General features: G+C 40.1%; 1 protein-coding gene across 4 annotated transcripts in view; it reads right to left on the reverse strand.

The window, feature by feature from the left end:
• The window catches only part of JMJD1C (jumonji domain containing 1C), a 121596-nt gene that overhangs the window by 2553 nt on the left and 96705 nt on the right, over positions 1-22338 (reverse strand). For all 4 annotated transcript variants that reach the window (XM_079975570.1, XM_079975568.1, XM_079975567.1 and 1 more), the window contains 15 exons: positions 19938-22105; positions 15538-15739; positions 13317-13531; positions 12455-12607; positions 11768-11857; positions 10405-10532; positions 9985-10198; positions 7241-7455; positions 6314-6592; positions 4250-4418; positions 3316-3406; positions 3095-3225; positions 2243-2365; positions 1507-1646; positions 404-580 (listed from right to left, as the gene is read on the reverse strand). In XM_079975570.1, the coding sequence (XP_079831696.1) occupies positions 404-580; positions 1507-1646; positions 2243-2365; positions 3095-3225; positions 3316-3406; positions 4250-4418; positions 6314-6592; positions 7241-7455; positions 9985-10198; positions 10405-10532; positions 11768-11857; positions 12455-12607; positions 13317-13531; positions 15538-15739; positions 19938-22105 (4495 nt within the window). The remainder of the gene's footprint in view (positions 1-403; positions 581-1506; positions 1647-2242; positions 2366-3094; positions 3226-3315; positions 3407-4249; positions 4419-6313; positions 6593-7240; positions 7456-9984; positions 10199-10404; positions 10533-11767; positions 11858-12454; positions 12608-13316; positions 13532-15537; positions 15740-19937; positions 22106-22338) is intronic.

The raw sequence follows: 22338 nt of genomic DNA on the forward strand, positions 1-22338 counted from the left end.
ACATTCTGAATTGTTCTTGGGCAAACGAGAAAAAGCTTTTTTTAAAAAAGCCAGTGTGCATTGATCATTTTTCCAAATCACCGGAAAACCCTATTATGCATTCAAAAACCCGTAGAGTTGCATGCAAATTTTCCAGCTGATTAGATAGGAAAATTGTGTGTGTGTGTAATTTTTATCAGCATGAGCATTGCATTTGCTGTAGGGTCAGCCCTCTGACCACCCCACGATTGCTCTCTCTCACATACATATGAGGAGGGGGTACATGCACGCACGCACGCACGCACCCACCCCTATTACCGCCTTCACACATCCTCTTGGGTTGCTCCACTCTTGGACACCAAATATTGCAACAGCTTGTCTGAGGTATCTAGTGACTCTAGTAAGAATAAATTGATGTTTTTACCTGGTGAAGTGCTCCTGCTGGTAAAACAATGGCATCACCAAGGAACTGGATCAGAGTGCAGGTTTTTACTCCATATTCTTCAAAAAGTCTTTGACGGAGTTTTCTGTTTACATACCAACTCTGGTCACGTATCGGATCATGTTCTGGCAAAACATCTAAACCTTGTTCTTTTGCCATCTGTAATATGTTATAAGCAAAACTGAATGCTGTGTGGTTTTAAGTAATATCTATGTTCACAAAATCCTTTCATTCTAACATCTTATTTCTAACATAAATACAGTTTCAGTTTCAGAACTCTCCTATGAAACTTTGAAAACCTCAGGGGAAAGTGGGGGACAAACTGCTCCCTCCCCCATGTCTCGTACAGACTGCTTGGGCCGTATCTCAGAGATCTTATTTAAAATATTTATATCCTGACTTTTGGTCGAGGCTCCTACAACTGGCTCGTAATCTAAAATAACTTTACTTAAAGACATAAAAAAATATGAAAAGGAAAAGTAAAAACCAAAAACCTCCAAAACAGAGCTAGAAAAATAACTGAATAAACCGCGTTCCATAGCTTTGCTGCTTCTTGGACAAAGAAGCTCTGTCTCAAGTGGTTCTCCACCAGATTACACCTGGTAGAGGAACTAGAACAAAGCTTCCAAGAAAAATCTTAAGGCAGCCTTTCCCAACGTGGAGCTCTTCAGATATTTTGGATTCTAACTCCAACCATACCTTACATTAGTCATGCTGGCTTGGGTTGATGGGAGTTGTAGTCCAAAACATTGAGGGCACCAGGTTGGGGGAGGCTGTCTTAAAGCAGAGAAACACAGATGCAACTGAAGGGAATAAAACCATCTCACTGTCTGGATAGTCACTTCCTGCGAGGGAGCACAAGTGTACCCAACACTCCCCACCCCAAAAATGAAGGATCCCATCAACAACTCAATGAGTACTGAGCATGCTCAGTGGGCAAGGAATTCTGGCTGACTGTTAGGGGAAAGGAAGGAAAACCTGGGGAAGGATGATGGAACAGAGTGGCTGGTACCCAGGACACAAGCATTTGCCCATCACAAATCTTATACACAATAATACCAATATACATTCATTGTAAATCTAACCTTCTGTAGAAACTCCCTTATCTTGTCAGCATCCTTGCTGGCATAAATGTGCCACAAAGCACCAGGCAGTTCACTTGAATCCTTCAGTCTTTTTCTTAGAAGATCATCCAAATCTTCCTCTTCAAACTTCTTTAATACCACTGAAAATTCAGAAATGCAATTACTTTCCAGAGCTGGAGAAATTCTTGCTTTAGATTCAACACTTTACCATAAATCTCTCCCTCCTTAACAAAAAGGGGCAGGGTGGAGCAAATCCACATTCACTGAGTAAAAATTATAATGGAGCAAATCTAAAACAATAGGAGTACCAGGGGAAAGCTTAGAAACACCTTTGCTACACAAAGGCTTTCTGTGTCTCCATGGAAAATACCAGAATCCAGTTTGGGGCAATTCACCCTCCCCCAGTGCCACAGTTCAACCTATTCAGAAGGGTTGGAGGGACTTTACGAGGGTCTTGGGAAGTGAAGTGAGAAGAGGGGGGCAGAAAGGTTTTTCTTTGCCAAACCCCTTCCATGAGCACTTCCTAGAATATAAGTCATTACATCCAATAATACTTTGCAAAATGGGGGGTGTGGGGTGGGGAGAGTGTCCTTTAATCCGAATGAGCACCAAAGGATTGTTAAAGTATCAAGTGGATTGATTTAGGTTTTATTTACAGGGTGTAGATCAGCTATTAAGTAAGTTGTGCCAACTCATATTTTTCTGTTTAATAAAGATTGTATTATTTTTACTCTACCTGATTTTGAAGGAACGCCATTCCCTTTTGCTATGCCAACGCTGACAAGGACGTTCACCACGTCAGATACCTCAATATGAAGATTTGTAGTTCCTATATCATGATCTTTAGCAGCAGCTACACCTTTTTCAAACAGAATATATAGAATATGCTGAAGGGCATTTTAAGGCCTTCACAAATTATCATAGACTTGTAAAATGTTTTCCTGCGAAATTGTTTTCTTAAACAAATGCTGCTTTTATAATGTATAAGATAATGTATAATGTATAAGGAGTTAGCAGTCTGATATAAATTGCCCACACTTATATCAGATAGCCATGAGAGTGTTATTCAGCTAAGTTTTACTCAGATGAGACCCACGGAAATTAATGAAAATGCCTAAGTTAGGCCCATTAATTTCAATGAACCTACTCTGAGTAAAACTTATCTGAATACCACCCAATTATTTCACTTACATCAGGAGCAGTAATGTGTTTTCTCTCATCTCAATGTACATTGAATATGTACATGTATACCCCCTCCTCATTCATCAGGGAATTCTGTTAAGTGGCCAAGTTAACTGACATCTGTAACTCCCTTTTATCAAACATCTTTATATTACCATGACCACATTATCACATGCTTTTACCCTCTCAAATTTATTGATTCTTCCATTTCCTATAAACTCGCCTTTTTTAACCTTTCCACCTGTTGCTCCTTCTTTGAGATTCCCCCAACCTCTTTATCCCTTCTTCATGCTCATCCCCACTTTTGTGTCTCTGGCTCTTCCAACCACTCAAAGGCGAGAAGGTGTTTAATAATGAGGAGACACAATCCCCTGACCTGACACAAGCAGTATTGTAAGTTACTTACCATATGCACTGCATAATCTGGGCCCTAGATCTGGGCGCACAAAAAAACCTGGCAAGTATGAAGCTAAATTCAGTTTTCCTTCTGGGTTGCAATATTCAGGCAGTGGCAAACATTTTAATAAGTCTTCATATCTGGAAAAAAAGAGTAAAATAAACATAAATAATTTTTCAGTAAACAAAAAGCCCAACCCATCAATTGATGAGCTAAATAATACTAAATACCTTGCAGGCATCATGGTCTTGAAATCGTCTCCTGAAGGAAAGTCTTTCAGCTTAAGTATAACTGTTTCTCCATTTTTAATTTTTTGCCGTTCTGCAAACAGTGAAGAGATCAGTGAGTGTGCTACCAGATGGGGGAAAAGAGGATTTTTTAAATAATTGTTTTAAAAATAAATTAGAAGATATCCCATCTTTTTGATCATGGAGTAACAGGGTTGATAAGGCATTTACCAACATCAGGGGGGGGGGGGAATCTTGAAATTCCAATTTTTTGGCTTTGATATCTGATATTAAAACTGCTCTACTAGTTAATACTACATTGCAATTCTGTTTGGCTGTATACTCAAATTTTGAATGTATAAAACACACACACACTCTAAACACTTAGGCATTTTAGAGATTGAAATACAGAATGGAAGATATTTGAATGTACATACTATACTGTCAAATGTCAAAAATGGGTTTTCAAAAAAAACAAAAAAACATTAAAGCAAAATGCACACTATTATGTAGCAATACAGATATTTTCCAATTCATGCTCATGCCTGTCACTGGAAGTAATTGGTGTCTCTGATCTGAATTTTTTTTTATCAAGGAAGCGGCTAACAGGTTCACATTGAGGTTTTTCTTTTTAAAATAAAATAAGCAGAATATATAATTATGAAATATTACTAAAGCTTATTTTACATTAGTATATTATGTATAGGGAGGGTCCTGTCAAGTCTAAATACTTTTCAACTGAACTTAATGGAAAGAATTAAGCACACAAACACAATCAACTCTTGGGCAATTAACAGCATCCTGTCCCAAACTAAATCTTCTCTGGCAAATAATGAAAAAGGAAGGACCCCCACAATTCTCTGATATCCTCTTTTTCCAGATTATAGATAGGTATTTTATTTGGGTCTGTTATAGTCCTATACAAAGCACAACATACTTGAAACTTCTTCAAAGCCATCCCAAAATTCCTTGACACTGCCACTGGAAGTAATGCTGTCTTTGCAATTCAAGAGATCAGCTTTGAGATCACCAAAATCTGAACTAATAAAATCTGCCTTCCATAAGCTAGCATTCAGTTTCTTCTGCATTCCAGACACTAATACGGGCTGAAAAGGAAAACAGAAAAGTGGAAATAAGCAAGAGCACTTAAAAAATGGATTCATGCATATTTCCATCAGTCTTGAAAGGACATCTTTTCTTCACTGCACAGAGGTTTATAATATTAACTGTTCATCAATAAATATTGGGACATCTTCATTTAGGCCTGTGAATTGTCTTTAACATAGCATGGTTTTCAGAGTTTCTACTCTTTTCATTTGTCTCACATTTCAAGTTCTTTCTACTATTTCTTAACTTGTTTTCTTAAATGCTGATTTGCAAGACTGCTGTTTATACCACCAAGAGATGAAAATTAGTCCAAACATTAGTAATATCCTCTATGAAGAATTCTTAAGTTCAGATTTACTCTCAAAACAATAACCAATAAAACAATTTACCTGCTACTTACTGCATAATGAGACTTCATACTTAGAAGCAATTAATTTGCCAGCAATGAAAATATATAGTGAGATGCAACATTGCATGAGAGTGAATCAGCTCATGCAATGGGGCTTCTTCATCTCCTCCCCACTGCAGCCCCCTAAATCTGCTCTGGAGAATTACTGAATGCTCCAGAGCAGGGTTTTTTGACGGGGGCTGTAGGGGAGAAAAGAGAAAACACAAGTCTTGTTTTTTAAGTGGGTTTCTGTTGCACAAGTGGAAAAACATCACCAGATGTTGCCCACTGATGAACCTCAACACAATTAGACTACAACTAAGACCCTGTTAGTTTTCTTCCTAACTGAGAGTGCAAAAGGAGTTGTTAGGTTGATCTTTACTGAAGTGAAGGCACAAGACTGGGGGTTGATCATCAGTGAGCTGCCTGCAAGCTGCTGGCTAGCCCTGTGGAGCCTCCTTTTATTGAGACAAATATGCAAACCCAAGCAGATACATTTTGGGCTGTGACCTTTACACATCTTCGGGTCCCGAGATCGTGGGGTGGTACAAAGTTATTTTGGCACCTGTTTCCACCGCGTCATTTTCCCCTTGCACAGTGTATGGCGGAGACAAAAAGTCTCAGGGACAAAGGTTACAGACAGGACACCGCAGACTGCTGAGACCGCAAAAGGTCAGACAGAGGAAAACGATGTTCAGACAGCTGTGGCTTGTCTGGGGGGGGGGGTTGTGCCCTGCACCCCAGGGTCACGCGTGCAGGCAGGCTGCCTACTGGTGGGGAGTGTGCTCCCTCCGGACCTCACTGCCCACTCCGCGATATCCCTACACTTTACACATATATACTGAGGTGATATTGCACAACAAACATTAATAGGGAACACTTTAACTGGTCCATAATTCTCAGTATTTACTGTTCTTGGCCTTAACCCACGCTTAAAATTTTGTTAATGCATTAAGTTTTAACTTCAAGACTGGCATTAAAATGATAATACATTGAGCTATGTGACTGGTCACTTTTGTCAGCAGAGACCAAGAACTCTCTCTGATAGTACATCCCTGCTACTGTTGTGGGTTATAGTTCTTCCCCCTTCCGTTATAGCTAAAATACTGTTCTGAAGACTATTTCATGACAAGGAAGTATTGCAAAATTTACATGAGGTGCCATGTTGGTGATATTGCATAATCCTTATCTTACTTTCCCCCAGTTAGTCTGGAATAGTCTTCAAGACAAAATGAGGCATCTGTGTTACAAACCATATATAATGAGGCAAGTGGCAGTTAGTGAGGGACTCTGGCTGAAGCGTTAGGAAGTGGTAATCCTTAGGCCACATTTGGCTGCATCCACTGGCAAATGGATTCTCTTCATTTAAACTCGATAACCCTCATGGTCCCTTCCAACTATACAATTCTATGAATCTATGAAATCCAACAACGGATCTAAAATTAAGGTGCAAGCACGCTGTCTCATAAGCCCCTTTCTAGGTGCTGAAGGGCATTTTAAACATACCTTTCCTTGCTTCCAACAATCCTTGAAAAGTTTCCAGTTGTTGCTGTTTTTATGATCACTGAGCCACAAAATGTGTTTATCACAGAGCCATGAATGTGGAACATCACTGAACAATGTGCTGCAATCATCTGTAATAATTTTTCTCTCATCCTTTGGCTCATCCTTCACTTCAGATTTTACATTTATCTTTGGTGTTCTATTTGGTGGAATCTTGTTTTCTACAACTGAAGCAATTATGTCCTCAAGAATGTTTGGCATCGTCCTTCCACCTTTGCTACTCTATTGGAAAAATAAAATGAGGACTTAAGCAATATTGAACTTGTCAGGAGGAAACCTTTCATTATCAGACCACAGAAGAGGTGCTACAGTAATAATAATCAATAGTGCAATCAAACTGAAAACTACAATAATATATTATATTATATTCTCATTCATTAAAAAATGATATTCTGATAACAAACTGATACAAACCCCTCTGATTTTTTCACAAACAATAAAAGACGATGAGATTGCAGGAGTTTAACTCTTTAGTGAATTGCTCGTGTAATATTTACATGCATAGACAGAGCCTTAAAATGTTGTTAATAAGTTTGAACTTTAACGAAGTTAGTTCATAACTAAACTTTTTAAGGGAAACCATGGCAGACTGAGATCCAGAGAATTGCATAACTAACTCCACATGTCCAAGGAACCTTTGGACTCATGAAAAACAGCCCCCTTGTTCTGCAGTGAGAAAAAATTCAAGAGCAGTTAATGAGAATTCCAAATAATAGCATTGGACATGCCCAGGCCCTTAGGTATACAATTTCATTCTATGACGAATATCATACAGTGATAGCAGTTCCATTTAGACATTGCTCTCTAAGCTATATTTAAGCCCTTCTCACTCAAGAACATTTGGAGCAAGGCATTTGGTAACAAACTCACTGCAGTTCCTGTAGAATAAACTGGTGCAAAAGCAATGCCAGCATCTGTAGAGCCGAGACGCAGTTTTCCAGCAGTAGTGGTGAGCAAGTCTCGTAACGTTGAGCCCTGCTCGCTATTTTGAGACAAAGGAGTTGGCATCTTGTAGTTAAGAGATTCTGAACTGTCTTGGTCCTGCTCTTCCTTTGTATGCTTTCCAAGAGGGCAGTCTTTGTTTTCTAAAATAAAAAGGATTAATCGTACATAATTGTGCCATGATACAACATTCTACTTGTAGCGCTAATTGCCTTATTTTTTGGGGGGGGTTATTGGGTTGTTTTTGTTTTTATTTTGATTGTGTATTTCATGTTTTTATGTTGTGACTTTATCCTGTGAACTGCCCTGAGGCCTGTGGGTATAGGGTGGAGGACAAATTTAATAAATAACAGTAATATTTCCCCGAACACATGGGGATGAATTAAATCTTCCAAATTAGACCCTATTTTACTATGTAAATGGCATTTGTGACTGTTGAGTGTCCTGTCATAAATGACAAATATGGTAACTAAAAAAAGGCTGAAAACACATGCCATCGGCATATGGTTTTCCTATCATATACAAAAAATTGTTTAGTTTGATGCCTCCAGAAGGTGCCAACACACAAGACTGGAAAACATGTAATGTCCATTGCTTTTTATATTATTAAAAAATAGCAAACTGTGAATGATGACATAGATCAATCATTTACAAGACCAGTTCAGACACAATGGGAACCCACAGTTTTCTGCAATGTGAATTAGTTGTGACAAGCCTTGGTCTTAGGAATTTTCTCCTCCCCTTCTCTTTTCCATGTCAGAACAGATGGCCAGATACACCCACTTTTGCTTAAAACTAATCAAAGTCCCCTGGAGGTGTCAGAAGAACTACGATTTGAGAAAAAGCTGGAATGAGACCACAATATGATCCTGGCCTGTTCTTACTAACCATAGCTTAGCAAACTGTAGTTCCTTGAGTTCATATATCATAAGGAACCAAAGATAGTTTCAACGTGGAAGCAAAGATTTCTAGTCTCCTCCTTACAGGTATGAAAGAGCAGGAGGAGAAGTATGCAAGTCTGGGGGCCATTCACATTGTGGGGTAACAAGGTTTTCATATGAATCTGACCCTAGTGTTTTGGGAATCCAGTAAGAAATATAACCCGCCCCGCCCCCCAATTTTTTTCCCTCATTTTTGTGAAACAATAACACTAATAGTAGTCTGGTGAGTCTCAAAATTCATAAAAGAAATAAATTACTTTTATTTTCTGGCAAGCTGTTGCGTCCAATCTCAAAATGCTAAAGTAATTTATAGTTATATTGAATGATACTGAAGTTCATGACCATAATCCAACACTCTTCCAACCACTGACTTCAGTGAATATAAATGTGCCTGTGTGCTGGATTGTGGCTCAAATATATAAATGTGCTGGAAGAATTCATATTCACCACAGCCTCTTCTATGCCCCTAGGCATCCTTCTGTATTTAACATTTTCTGGTTACAGATGGCATTTCTTGCTCACAGAACAGAACAAGGAGGGCATTGAATGAGGGCTGAAGAAAAGAGGCATATGATGTGGCTAGGCTTTTTGTGATAATATTGCACAGGGGATATTCACTACCCTCTCCCAGGACTCCTGAGAAAACACCACCTAGCTCTGCTGTTCCTTAGAAGTAGCATTGTATCACTACTGCTAATATTTAAACAAAATGTATATACTGCTTGATAGTAAACAAAACCTCTGTGCAGTTTTAAGAAACAATCTGTAAAAGGAGAGAGGGACCAAATAAGGTGGCTGAAGTTGAAAGCCTGTTCAGGCGTTTGCAGAGCTACATAGTAAACTGCCTGGTTCCACGAGATTATTGGAAGTCTGAATTAGCTTTCTTTTTATTCTAGAAGGACCATTTGTTCCTTCCTATCCTCTTCATTCCTGCCCATGCAACATACATTTTTCTTAACATGGAAAGTTTACACAACAAAAAAACTTAATGATAATGTAGGTCCCTATAATGATAATTAACGATAAACTGGGTAATCTTGCAAAACACCTGTCATTTCAGAAATCTAACGTGTAAAGGAGGCCTATTCTGTGGCAGCCTGCTTGCACAACAGCCACCCATCCCACTAGCATAGAAGTCGAGAACCTGTTGCCACCAGATGTTGTTGGGCTATTGCTCCCATTGTTCCTGATCATTAGCCACACTTGCTGTGTCTGGCGGAAATGGCAGTCCAGTATGTGGAGGGTGACTGGTTCTCCACTCCTGTACTAGGAGAAATCTTGTGCAGCACAACAGCTGAATCTAATGGGAGTCCTATTCTTGTCAGAGGGCCTTCTAGGTAGTGGTGCCCACCCTGTGGAACGCCCTCCCATCAGATGTCAAGGAGATGAGTAACTATATAACCTTTAGAAGACATCTGAAGACAGCCCAGTATAGGGACATTTTTCAAGGTTTAATGTTTTGTTATGTTTTTATATGTTGGAAGCCACCCAGAGTGGCTGGGGCAACCCAGTCAGATGGGCGGGGTACAAATAAGTTGTTGTTGCTGTTGCTGTTGTCAAAGCTGTTGTGCAACTGCCTAACACAACCAGTTGTTGTTGTTATTGGTGACAGTTAAGCTTGTGTGCTATTTCTTGAACAAAATTAAGATTCTCAAACTTCCTGTGCTAATGTTATATTGGATCTCACCCGCAATCTGCTTTCTAATCAACATACGGTATCCCATTATTTACCTTTCTTTTCTTCCCTGGCCTTTTGTTCTGCTAGATCTGCCAACCAGTGCAGAGGTGACTGGGATTCAGGAGGAGTTAACTTGCTGTCTGTGCTCACGTCACTTCCTGGGCTTGTATTACCGTTTGTCTCAGATTTCTGAGATGCCTTCTGCTGTTGCAACTCAGGTATGCACAGAGAAATTTTATTACTGTGATTAAGGACGTTCTGCAAAATCTGTAGGACACAACAATTAAATTAAGCACTTTGCATATGATAAAACAGTAATTACTTTAAGACCCTAATGCAGCATATGTAAACTATGCTTTAGTGATGCACAGTTAAGCAGCACTGAAAGTCAATAGCATATGCAACTGTGCATCTTAAAAGTGTCATAACAAATATTAACAAAATTATATTTGATCACTAAGCTGTGGCCTTACCTGAGATACACCATTCATTGAAGGGAACTTGCCAGGTTGTAAATTCTGTTTGCTGGCACACTGGCAATGGGCTCTAATCTCATGTTTCTCTCTAAGATTATGCATTGCTTCAAGAAGTTCCATTAATACTATAAAATATTAAGAAAACAATGAATTATACAGTTTTGAAGCTGACCACCTCAAACTTCATCTGCATCCGCACACCAAAAAGAATAGAGACCAAACCCTTAGAACCAGTTCCACCTTTGCCAACACATTTCAGAATTTTACCCCCAAATAAACAGCAAAATTCTGACACTAGCTATCTTCAACATGATTTTTTTAAATATGTCATTTTTTTAAATAAAAAAATATTGTTAACATGGTTAAGTACAATTTTTATTACATAGGGTAAGCTGCAGAATTTGAGGGACACAAACAAGAGGGATACTTAATGGGGAAAGGCAGAGAAGGGCTTGACACATGAATAAACAAAGATCATAAAGCACGACCATCATCAAAACAACATTTCCTGCACACTGCAACCTTTAAAAGCAATGCTGGCCTGCCACTTCATGTTTTTTCTGTGTTGCTTTCCCACCCTAGACAAAGGGCAGCAGCACATTTTATACAGCAATGGCCACTTGCTGCAGGTATGTGATGGTTTACATGAATAATCCAATTAAACACACAAAAAATCAAAATGTATTTAAAATGCACCAAGAACCATCAGTAGCTAATCAAAGAAACAAAAAAGCATTTCCAGTTAAACTCATTAAAACCAGGAGGACCCTAGGTGCTCGTTCTATACCAAGTTAGCCAATGTATATGTAGATGTTGTTGGGCTAAAACTTCCATTATCTCTGAAAACTGACCAAGCTAGCTTGGGCTGTCGGGAGGTGAAGTCCAGCAACATCTGGGAGGGCACCAGGTTGGCTACTCCTGGTCTGTCCCATGAACTCTGATGAAGTAAAAGGTCTTGATCTCTTTCCTAAAATCCTGCAAAAAGCTTTTGAACAAATCCATACTTTACACTTCTGCTATGTGGAACACTGATGTAACCATCATTCCAATCAGGCCTCAGCCTTCACTGATCTATAAAAGTTTATAAACTATGACCAGGAACAAAACAAGTTATAATTTTATACTTAAAATTCTGATCTCAGCTACGGCCTGGTTTACAAAAGAGTGCCTTTTCAGATGAAGGCTTGACAATAGCCTGCAGAAGGCACATTTCCTTCTGAGGCTCAAGAACATTGTGAAATACCTTCCATCTTAGGAAAAGAGACGCAATACCTCTGAGTCTGAAGCGCTAGCTATGAATCCTGAAATGCAGTACCAATATTCATTGATACAAAAGCTTTGACCTTCATTATGATCTTACCTGTTCCAGGAATGATCTGGGTTGGCATTAAATGTTTGTGATCATGAGGCTGCCCTTTCACACATTTCATCCAGGCGTACAATTCTTTATCTGTGAAGGCATTAACAGTTTACATCAGGGGTCAGCAACCTTTTTCAGCCATGGGCCGGTCTACTGTCCCTCGGACCTTGTGGTGGGCCAGACTATATTTTTTGTGGGGAGGGAAATGAACGAATTCCCATGCCCCACAAATAACCCAGAGATGCATTTTAAATAAAAGCACACATTCTACTCATGTAAAAACAACAGGCAGGCCCCACAAATAACCCAGAGATACATTATAAATAAAAGGGCACATTCTACTCATGTAAAAACACGCTGATTCCCGGACCATCCACGGGCCAGATTGCGAAGGCTACTGGGCCACATCTGGCCCCTGGGCCTTAGGTTGCCTACTCCTGGTTCACATCATAGAATCAATTACGTTTTTTTATTAACTTCAATTAAACAAAGTAATTTTAGATCAGCCTTCCAAACATACAACCTACAGTCATAAGAGCAGTGGTTTTGCACAAAGCTGAATACACTTGTGGTGATTTTACTTTGTATCCAGTTTTTGTGATTAAATAGAAACTAACCTAAAACTTCAAACAAGCAGTTCTAAAATGTTTAACTATTATCTTTAGTTCTTACAAAAAGTGCACTGACCTCTAGAACTCTTCCTTTCCTTAGCCTTATAGCAATCTAAGCAGACCACGAATCCACATTTTTGGCAGACCCAGTGAATGTTAAACAGAGTGGCTTCACATGCATCACACATTTCACGGACTCCTCTGACTGCTCTCTTCCAAGCTATTTTGGCTGGAATACAGAGTAAACAGAAGACCAAATACTGAAATTTAAAGGCAAACAACTGCAAAATTATAGCACATAAATGAATTTTCAGCTGAAAACCTGTTTGATTTAGGGTGTCCTTCCCCAACTTGGTGCCCTCCAGACTGCAACTCTCATCATCAAGGACCACTGACCATGCTTCCTGGGGCTGATGAGGCTCATAGTACAAACCCTGTGGAGGATACTAGCTCAGGGAAGACTGATTTGCAAAGTACATTTGCCGCCCCACACTTTGATTCTTTTGTATAGTTTTGCACTTTTTAATAAAAGTGCATTCATTTCCAAAGAGCCAACAAAGATACAGTTGAGACAACCCATAATTACAAAACATCATATTAAATACTTTTTTTTGCAAAAGAAAAGAAAAGTTATGGAACAAATCAAGCTAGCAAGACTGTTGTTGCTTTGGGAATGGAACCCATGCTAATTTTATTTACTAAATTTATATCCCACCCTTCCTCCCAACCACAGTAAGTTTGGGGTAGCCTACCTTGTTCATGTCTTGGACATTTATCCCAATACATTTTTGTATCCCCCTGTGCCACTTCAACAGTACAATAAAATAACATTTTGATGCAATAGGGAAATTCCCAAGGAAGAACATGATGGATGAGCCACATTAAAAAGCAGCAACTAACTTTTGAACAGAGTTATTCAGAAAAAGTTGGATACTTACCATCCTTTTTGACCCAGGACATGGCTGTTTTCTCAGATGTCACTAACTGACAAAATTTGTCACCTATGTGGTCTAAGATGTATTTGCAAGTTTCTAGGTCAATTTCATCATCATCATAATTATCATGTGTCCATAAACTCATTGCTTCATCATCATACTGATCAGGAGAAGAAAAGCCATCAATCCTAACCACTCCATTCTTACTAAAAGAAAGCCTACAAAACAAAAAAACACAAATTACATAAGTATCAAAATCATGATAAATTTAAACTGTATTTCAATGTTAACTGTGTGTCAAACATGTTATGGTTGGCTAATGTCCAATGTTTCTGAAAGGCAGCATGAGAATATATATATATCTGTCTTGGTTCTCTCCCTGAACCATTTTGTTGGCAGAGACAGACAAGGTACTGCTGGAAAGCTAAGAGGGAGATGGTGGTATTAGTGTATCATTGGAGAATCTACAGTTGAAATATAGATTACCTGTTTCTGCTTTATATACCTTATATACATTGATGCCACATATAAAACAATAATTTCATAGAATTTAATTATTAATCTGCATCCAAACATGAGAAGTTTGTTACATAATGGTATTTTTTCACTATTCAATCTACTCATTATCAACATAACGTGACTACTAGAAAGCTTTTCAACGATTCTATTAGTTGAATATGTGTTTGGCATAGAATGTAATGACATAAATACAATAACAACAACAAAAATAATACCACAAAACCACAGGGATTAATTTGCAGGTCACACCCCATTTTGTTTTTTCCCCCTTCGTGACTTGGGAACATACCAGTCGCTGGCTACATCCTTACATTCATTCTTACCTCAGGCTACTGTTTCCTTCCTCTCTTCCCTTCAGTCTTATTCAGTTCTAGCTCATCCTTCTTGTTGTGAAGAGGAAAAAAGTATTGCCTTTATGACATCAGAAACTGTTACTCCAATCCTTAGTCATCTCTTTGCCTCTGTCCTTCAGTTACTAGTAGGCATGTACATCTGTTCTGGTGATTGGCTCAATGGTTGCTGATGTCACAAAGGCCCTGCTTTTTCCTCTGTGGAGCTCCATGTAAAGGTTCCTTTTCAGGTTCTCTCCTGTTGAAAAGCTGCATGTTTTCCACAGTCTCTCACTTTCTCCTTATACATACCAGTCCCATACATATGACTTTTGTGTGGCAGGAATGAAGCCTACTACACAAAGGCAGAGTCACCTCAGCTGCTCCACCCATTTTTGCCTTTGGCCACCCTGCACCAAGAACAGAGCATGCTGCATAATATGTATGAATATATTATTATTAGATTCAAAGATCTGAGAAGTGGCCTATAGTTCAAAATCACAAACCTGTTAAGCCAAAGACCTTGGATTTAAAATAAAGGATTCAATATTTTGTTAAATCACCTCCACCAAAACCTGCTGCTTTTGTGCAAGAGAAGCTCCAATTGAGTTTACACAAAGAAAAATATTTCATAGAATCACAGAGTTGGAAGAGACTCCAAGGTTCATCTAGTCCAACTTCCTGCAATGCAGGAATCTCAGCTACAGCATCCATGACAGATGGCCATCCGATCTCCAAGGAAGGAAAGTCCACAACCTCATCAGGGAGTCCATTCCGCCCATTTACACCAGGGGTAGTGAAAGTGGTGCATTCCAGATGTTGTGGACTCCCATCAGACCTAACCATGGATTATCCTGGCCAGGGCTGATGGGTGTTGGAGTCCAACGACATCTAGACCCAGAAATGTGCAATAGTGGCAGAGGCAGTGTTTTGATAATGTACGAGTTTTATAAGTACCAGGCTTTAGCAAAGTAAGAAAAAGGAAGCAGGGTCCACTTCATCAGCTTGGTTGATAGATCAGATCCATTTGTTTCTCCTCTCCCTGAGATGCTTCCACTCAAGTAGGCCATGACAAGAACATCAAAACTTTAAGAACTGGTGCCTGAGATTGCTGCCTCCCCACCACTTGTTGCAAACCTGCTGGTAGGTACTGCATTGTTTGCAACTGATCCTATGTAAGGCACTCTGGGAGCTTTTTAACTGAAGAGTGAGGTAAAAAAGTGACTACCCACAATTTCAAAAGCATTTCTAGCTTGTATGCATCACTGCACCAGCGTGTTTCAAACTGCACCTCTTCAAAGCGTAATGGCATTGCTACAACAGGAGTGTAGAAATAAAACTTGGTTTCTCAAAAAGAAAAAAAGTTTTTCACTTACCGACGAAAGTAGTAGAATCTACAAAACACTGGTGAGTGAGCTGATTCTTCTCCTTTCTTGCTTCTTACAAGTCTACATTCTCTGCATTTTTGCAAATTGGGCCCGATTTCATAACAAGAGTCATCCTGCAAAAAGGATTCTCCCGTCTGTTTCAACTTCTTTACTTTACGCCAGTCTTTTAATACTGAACGAGGTATGCCAGCTGCAAAAATGACAACTTCTTTAGTAAAAGGAAAGGCAATGTGATCAGGACTTAATATTTAGAGTTTAACAGAAGCTGTAGTGGGAGTTAGTATTATTATTTATTGCCTTTATTAATCACTTACTACAAAAATGTTTCAAAGCAACTTACAATTATAAAAGAATATATACATGACACAAAATTTAAAATACATTAAAAAATAATTGAGTAAAAGTGTTTATATTGCAATAAAAAGGATGAATCCATGTATGTTAAATTATACAAAAGTGTTTGAAAATAGGTGGGGGCGGATGGGAGAATTCACACTTTTTTATTTAAGCTATTTTTGTTTTTTATCAATTACCAATTTTATTATCAATTTGCCCCATAATTTACAGAAGAATGGATGATAACCCATTCATTTTGTCAGTACAACCACTAAGGCAGTATAATTTCAAACACATCTTATCTGTGACTCTGCTTCTGTAAACTACTATGGTTACCTACATAATGAATTTATTTATTTATCTTGTTAAGACCAGTAGTATAAAAAAAGGAAAGTATTTTCGAAAGAACGAAGTAAAATCTTTTACACATCTCCTTTCCGAAAATTCAGAAAAATAGGATTGCAAACATTTAATACATTTATTGGCCTCAGTGCAAAAGTATTTCCTATGGATTGCATATGGACAGTAATGTACAATGCAAACGAAACATTTTAGTTTAGTTTGTTTTCAAACACTTATATCCCTTCTTTTTTCTACCATAGAACCCAAAGTGGCACATCTATTCAGGCACTAACTAGACTCAGAACCAGCTACGCTTCAAGCAAGGTGGTGGTCTCATGTCCCTTATATCCTGGCTATGATTTCAGTCTTTAAAACAGTACTCACAAAAGACTATCAGCCAATCATAATAGGAAATTAAAAAAAACTTCAGCCTGGCAGCAAGCACATTTTCTTGAATCTTGTGACACTTTACATTTTTCAAGTGTGTAAGGTCTGACTTACACTAATGCTAAGCCATGGTTTGTTCATTCAAAGGATGACTTGTTTGAACATTTGATCCAAGTCTAGCAGATAGCAAAGCTATCTACAAAGCCAGTTTGTAGAGGAAAAATATTCATTTGCAGGCATGGTTTGAATTCAAACTGCACCGGCAAGTGAACTACTTCTAAGGGCTTGCTGTCAGCACTGATCAAGGAGCCCCACTTGCCAAGGAACACTGAAGAACACACTTTAGATTCACAACTGTTTCTTTGTGGCTGTCACTTTTTGCCTCATATGACATTGGGTGTGGGGCAGTCTGACGTGGTTTGGGAAAACAGCCTCATGAGCCAATTTAGGACCCCTGCCAGGCCTAATTAGGCCCACAGGCCAGACACTCCCAAACACTGCCTTAACACTAACACAAACAGCTACATTAACACTGATATAGCTCACATGGTTCTTTGTGCCACTGATTTTTCTTCACATCATTTTAGTCTGACACATTGTTGCCTGCCTTTGGGAGTAGAAAGTGCTATGCAACCTAGTTACGCTCTGCAGTGATTTCTGTTGCTGAGGTAGTACTTTATGGAGCTACTGTGATCATAAATTCCTGCAGTGCGCACATAGCTTGTTTTCTACTGGTTCATGTAGTATAGTTTCCCCGTACAATTATGTGAGGGAAATAAGAAAATGCGGAATATATGGCTAAGGATTATTTGTTGAACCAGCCCGCAGACATAAAGAGGAAGCACACATCTGTTCATCTGCTAACTCCTAAAGCAACTGCGCACTGCAAAAACTAATTTTAGAATCTAGACAGAAACAGTGTGGTCCATATCACATGCTCAATCCTAAATTATTATTGAGTGTGAAAATGATAACCAATTCAACTGAAGTGCATGTGCACAGAGTGGAAAAGAAATACATAAAAGGAATAGTTCTTCACAGCAATAGGAGATGAAGAATCTTTAGATGTGGAAGCAGCTGGTAGCAACAGGGAGACAGGAAAAGCATAGGCAGAGAGAGAGAGAGAGAGAAAGGGATGTATGCTTTGGAAGAAGTAAACGGGCATGAGTCAGAAAGTAGCTTCAGGGATTGGAATTGTGTAGCAAGTACTGATCAGTAAAAAATAACATTTTAAAGTAACAGTTAAAAAATGGGATAATATACAGCTACTTACAATAACAATTTGTATAAACCTCTAAGTTGTAACACTTAGGAATATTAGGTAAACTGAAGTGTTCCTTTTATAGCATTTATACAATTTCAGCACTGTTTTGTTGCAGTCCTAAAATTACTTGTGAATAGTAATTTTAAATAGTATCATTGTAAATAGTAAAACTGACAACAATGTTACAGTACAGCCAAAATCAGTCAGTGGCTTGAGTCTGAAGGGGCAACTTTTAACACATGCAGAATACAGGGATAAGATCCCTAACTGGTGAGAGTTTCTGTCTCTGTGCTGGAAACCCCTCTGCACCATGAGGGTGACCATTACAGACTCAGTCCATCATGTGCCGGTTTGGGAGTATTGTGGGGTTATATTGAAGGGACGGAGCTACACTAAAGCATTCCCACAGCCTCGCCACAGGTTCAGAATGAATGTCTGAAGAAAGCATAGCGGACAGCAGAACTGTACAATACACATAAAGGTAAAGGTAAAGGTACCCCTGCCCGTACGGGCCAGTCTTGACAGACTCTGGGGTTGTGCGCCCATCTCACTTAAGAGGCCAGGGGCCAGCGCTGTCCGGAGACACTTCCGGGTCACGTGGCCAGCGTGACATCGCTGCTCTGGCGAGCCAGAGCCGCACACGGAAACGCCGTTTACCTTCCCGCTGGTAAGCGGTCCCTATTTATCTACTTGCACCCGGAGGTGCTTTCGAACTGCTAGGTTGGCAGGCGCTGGGACCGAGCAGCGGGAGCGCACCCCGCCGCAGGGATTCGAACCGCCGACCTTTCGATTGGCAAGTCCTAGGCGCTGAGGCTTTAACCCACAGCGCCACCTGCGTCCCTATGTACAATACACATACACAGATGCATAATTTAGATAGGTTCAAGCTTTTCCTGGTATATACCGTAGTTTTCGCTCCAAAACACGCACTTTTTTGCTCCTAGAAAGTAAGGGAAAATGCCTGTGCGTGTTAAGGAGCGAATGCACGGATCGGAGCCATGGCTGCCGTCAGTCAAGCAAAGCGGGAGCCGCTTCCACACTCTAGGAGGCTCTCGCTTTGCTTGCTTTAAAGCGACCTGGAGCCGGGGAGGGAAGGAGAGCCATGGCAGCAGCCGCTTACACGGGAGGAGGGACAGACGCTAGCAAAGGTCCGTGTGCTCTCTAAACAGAGCAATGAGGCTGCAGAGGGACGGCAGGAAAGATAAAATTTAAGCAACCAGCAGCAAAATAAAACCAACCTCGAGCTCTGAGCCACGCAGTGAAAACCAGGAAGTTAAAAAAAAAAGGCTGGGGATGAGGGAGAGGGGAAAACTTCGCAAATCCCTGCGGATCAGCTCCGCTGGGAGGGAGCAGCTTGTTTTCAGGCAGGATAGATTCGAGCATTGTCTGGGTCCTAGTGCCCCTACCACTTTTTTGTGCTCCATTCTATTGCTGCTGGTGGCTGTTTATCACTCAGGCTACAAGGAGGAGCGCTTTTACACAGCTAGTGGTGAATCCCCTGCAATCCAAGTCCTCCTCACTTGCTCAAATCTATTCTGCCTCAAAACAAGGAGCGGAAGGAAAAGGCTGCAAACTGTTAAATGGGAAAAAACCCAGGCACAGGGCAAGTACCTTAAGTATACCTTTAAAGCAACAGTGCTCTTTCCCTCCCTCCTCCCCGCTCAGCTCGCCGAAAAGCTCCTTCTCCACGCGTGCTCCTTGTCCCTTGAGTGCTTTTCCTTCCCTCCCCACTTAAAACGTGGTTACAAAGCACGGATCCACATGGATCCTCAGGATTTTTGCATTGGGCTACCCCAAACTCACCATCAGATCACATGTCTGTGGCCACAGCATGAACCATAAAAATCATGCACCCACTGTTTCGTTCAGAATATTTTTTTCTTGTTTTCCTCCTCTAAAAACTACGTGCATGTTATGGTCAGATGCGTGTTATAGAGCGAAAAATACGGTAATATTGGGTGGTTGTTTTTTTTTAAAGTATAAAAGACACACAATCCTGACTGCAATAAAAAAACCTAATGTTCTTACATTCCAATTTGTATGCTAACGATATACTTACAATTGCTGCTGCTGCTCTGTAACTTCAATTTGCTTTTTTCTTTGGCACTTCTGCTAAGAACACCATTTGGCTTTATTTCTTCCTCTGCATCGCCTTTTTTCTTTTGCAAATCATTCTGTTTCTTTTTGTAAGTTGGCTTAGGCTGCCGCTTAGTCCTTTGCTCTGATTTGCTCTCACTTTCATCAGAATCTCCACTTTCAGAGCCAGATTCATACGTCCTTTTCGTTTTTCGGCTTGTCTGTTTCTCTTCTTTCGCAAGCTTTTCACCCAGCATTTTACAATCTATATTATTTTGCAAATCATTAGATGTAGAAGCTATTAAGTTAACAGTACATGGCTTAATGATTTCTGAGACACTGTTCCCCGAATTCTCTTTTTTATTAGTATTTTTATCTTCTTCCGAATGTCTTGTGAGCCAAGCTTTTTTCAGCTTCGTGTGGTAGTTCCCTTGACTCGTCTGGGATACTTGCCCATTGCCTACACTATTTGCTTTGTTTATTGTACCAGAGATGACAGTACTGTCTAGGGAAACGGAGGCTGGATATATTGGATTTTTCGCAGCAGTCAACTCTGTATCACTGGCACCGCTACTTTTAAACTGAGCAGCAGCCAATGCTGCCTTGTGCTTTTTCAAGTGAATAAAATCAGATGGCCCAGAGAATCCAGAGCTGGCCTGAAGAACACTTTCCGTTTTGCTGCAGGCTAATGTAACTGGAGCTGCGGTGCTCAGGCCACATTCTTGTATGTGTGCCACTTCCTGGTTTATGGCTGTGGAGGCAGTACTCTCTACTGACGTGCAAGCTAAAGCTGCATTGGACAAACAGTAAGTCACTTCTGAACTGCCCATGATTGGAACGCCAGTAGTAGCCACAGATGCTGTTACATCCGTTTTGGTGCTGCATAGTGTCGTCGTAGTCGGTGTGACAGAACTGGGAACAGTGCCCTGGGAGGCAGCTGGCAAGTTCTTTTCATACTGGGCATGAATTGTGTCTGAGTTCACGGTCGGCATAACTATTCTTCCAGTCTCTCTGGCTTCCGCTGGTTTGGGACAATCGGTTTGGTTTATCCCCATCAGCGATCTTTCGACAACTCGCTCTTTTGGAGCTGTCTGCACGACAGATACTGTATCATACTTTGTACGTGAAGGTGGACGTACAATGACAGAAGCTGTGGCAGAAGGCAATTTCCTCTCTATGTGCCATTCCATTTTGTCATTATTTGGAATATTATTATTTTTCCATATGTCTGAAAATTTTTGCTCCAAAGCACTTTTGTAAACATTTTGTGCTTCCTTCGGCTCAGGTACTAAAGTTGGTGGCTTCTGTAATTCGTGGATTTTGCTACCAGCATTAACTGGCTGCACTGGAGTTAAGGTTGGAGGAGAAAGGCTATTGTAACTTCCTTCCTTCCTCTCCAAACTGTGATGGACTGGAGGGTGAAACACCGGTGCCCTGTGCAAAGCGGGCATTGTTCGGAGTGTACTTGAGGATGAAACAGACAACTGAGTAGGACTTCTGGAGTCATTTCTGAAAGAATTTGCTGAATTAGAGGTCGCTTGCTGTGAAAACTGCTCTGTTATCTTGCCTATTGAGCTTTCAGACTCTGGTGGGTGTTTAATCAAAGGTGGTGGTTTTGAAAGAGATGTAGTGAAAGAAGTGAGTGACTGAGCAGAAGCTGTTGAAGGACAACTGCTCTGTTTATCGGCACACATACCTGAAACCTCTTTGGACGAGTATGTTCGTGGTGGTTCGTTGACCACGCTGTTAGACAAAGTGGTAAAATAGTTGCTTTGTGGCAAGTTCTGTGGTACAGAATGCTTCATCTTGTAAAGTTCTGAATCTTTCTCATGTTTTACCCCATGGCTTTTGGGGCTAGAGGATGATAATGGCAATATTCTGGAATATGATTCCCTTTCGCCCTCAAGTGCCTTGATTTTAGCAGTAAAAGGAGCAACCTCAATACTTTCTTGAAGTATCCTCCTGTGCTCTTCTTTATACTTGCTTAGCCTCTCGCCTGTCTCTTGAAGTGACCTTTGCAGTGGGTCTACAAAGTGTCTTTGCAAATGGCCCTCTTTTGCGGTCTGTGATCTGTTATGCTCTACATCTGACTTTGCTGGAGTAGCTGCAACTGAACGTAAAGGTTCAAAAATTCCTTTCCTTTCCAATTCTCTGTACAAAGACACAGAAAGCAGAACTGAAATAATTCTGTTTCACATCAATGCATTAATACGCTAAACAAGAAATATGCCATACAAATGTGAAAGTGATAGTAATAATATATTCATCATTAATATACTTTTCACATTCCTGTTGGTTATCCTTTGAGTGTGATATGTGATGCAAAGTTTCCAGAGACTTAAAGCTAAATACAAAAAGCAAACAAGTAAACCATCCTCACTCTT

This window comes from Podarcis cretensis, assembly GCF_951804945.1.
Source record: "Podarcis cretensis genome assembly, chromosome: 5".
In the NCBI taxonomy this organism is placed as follows: Eukaryota; Metazoa; Chordata; class Lepidosauria; order Squamata; family Lacertidae; genus Podarcis; species Podarcis cretensis.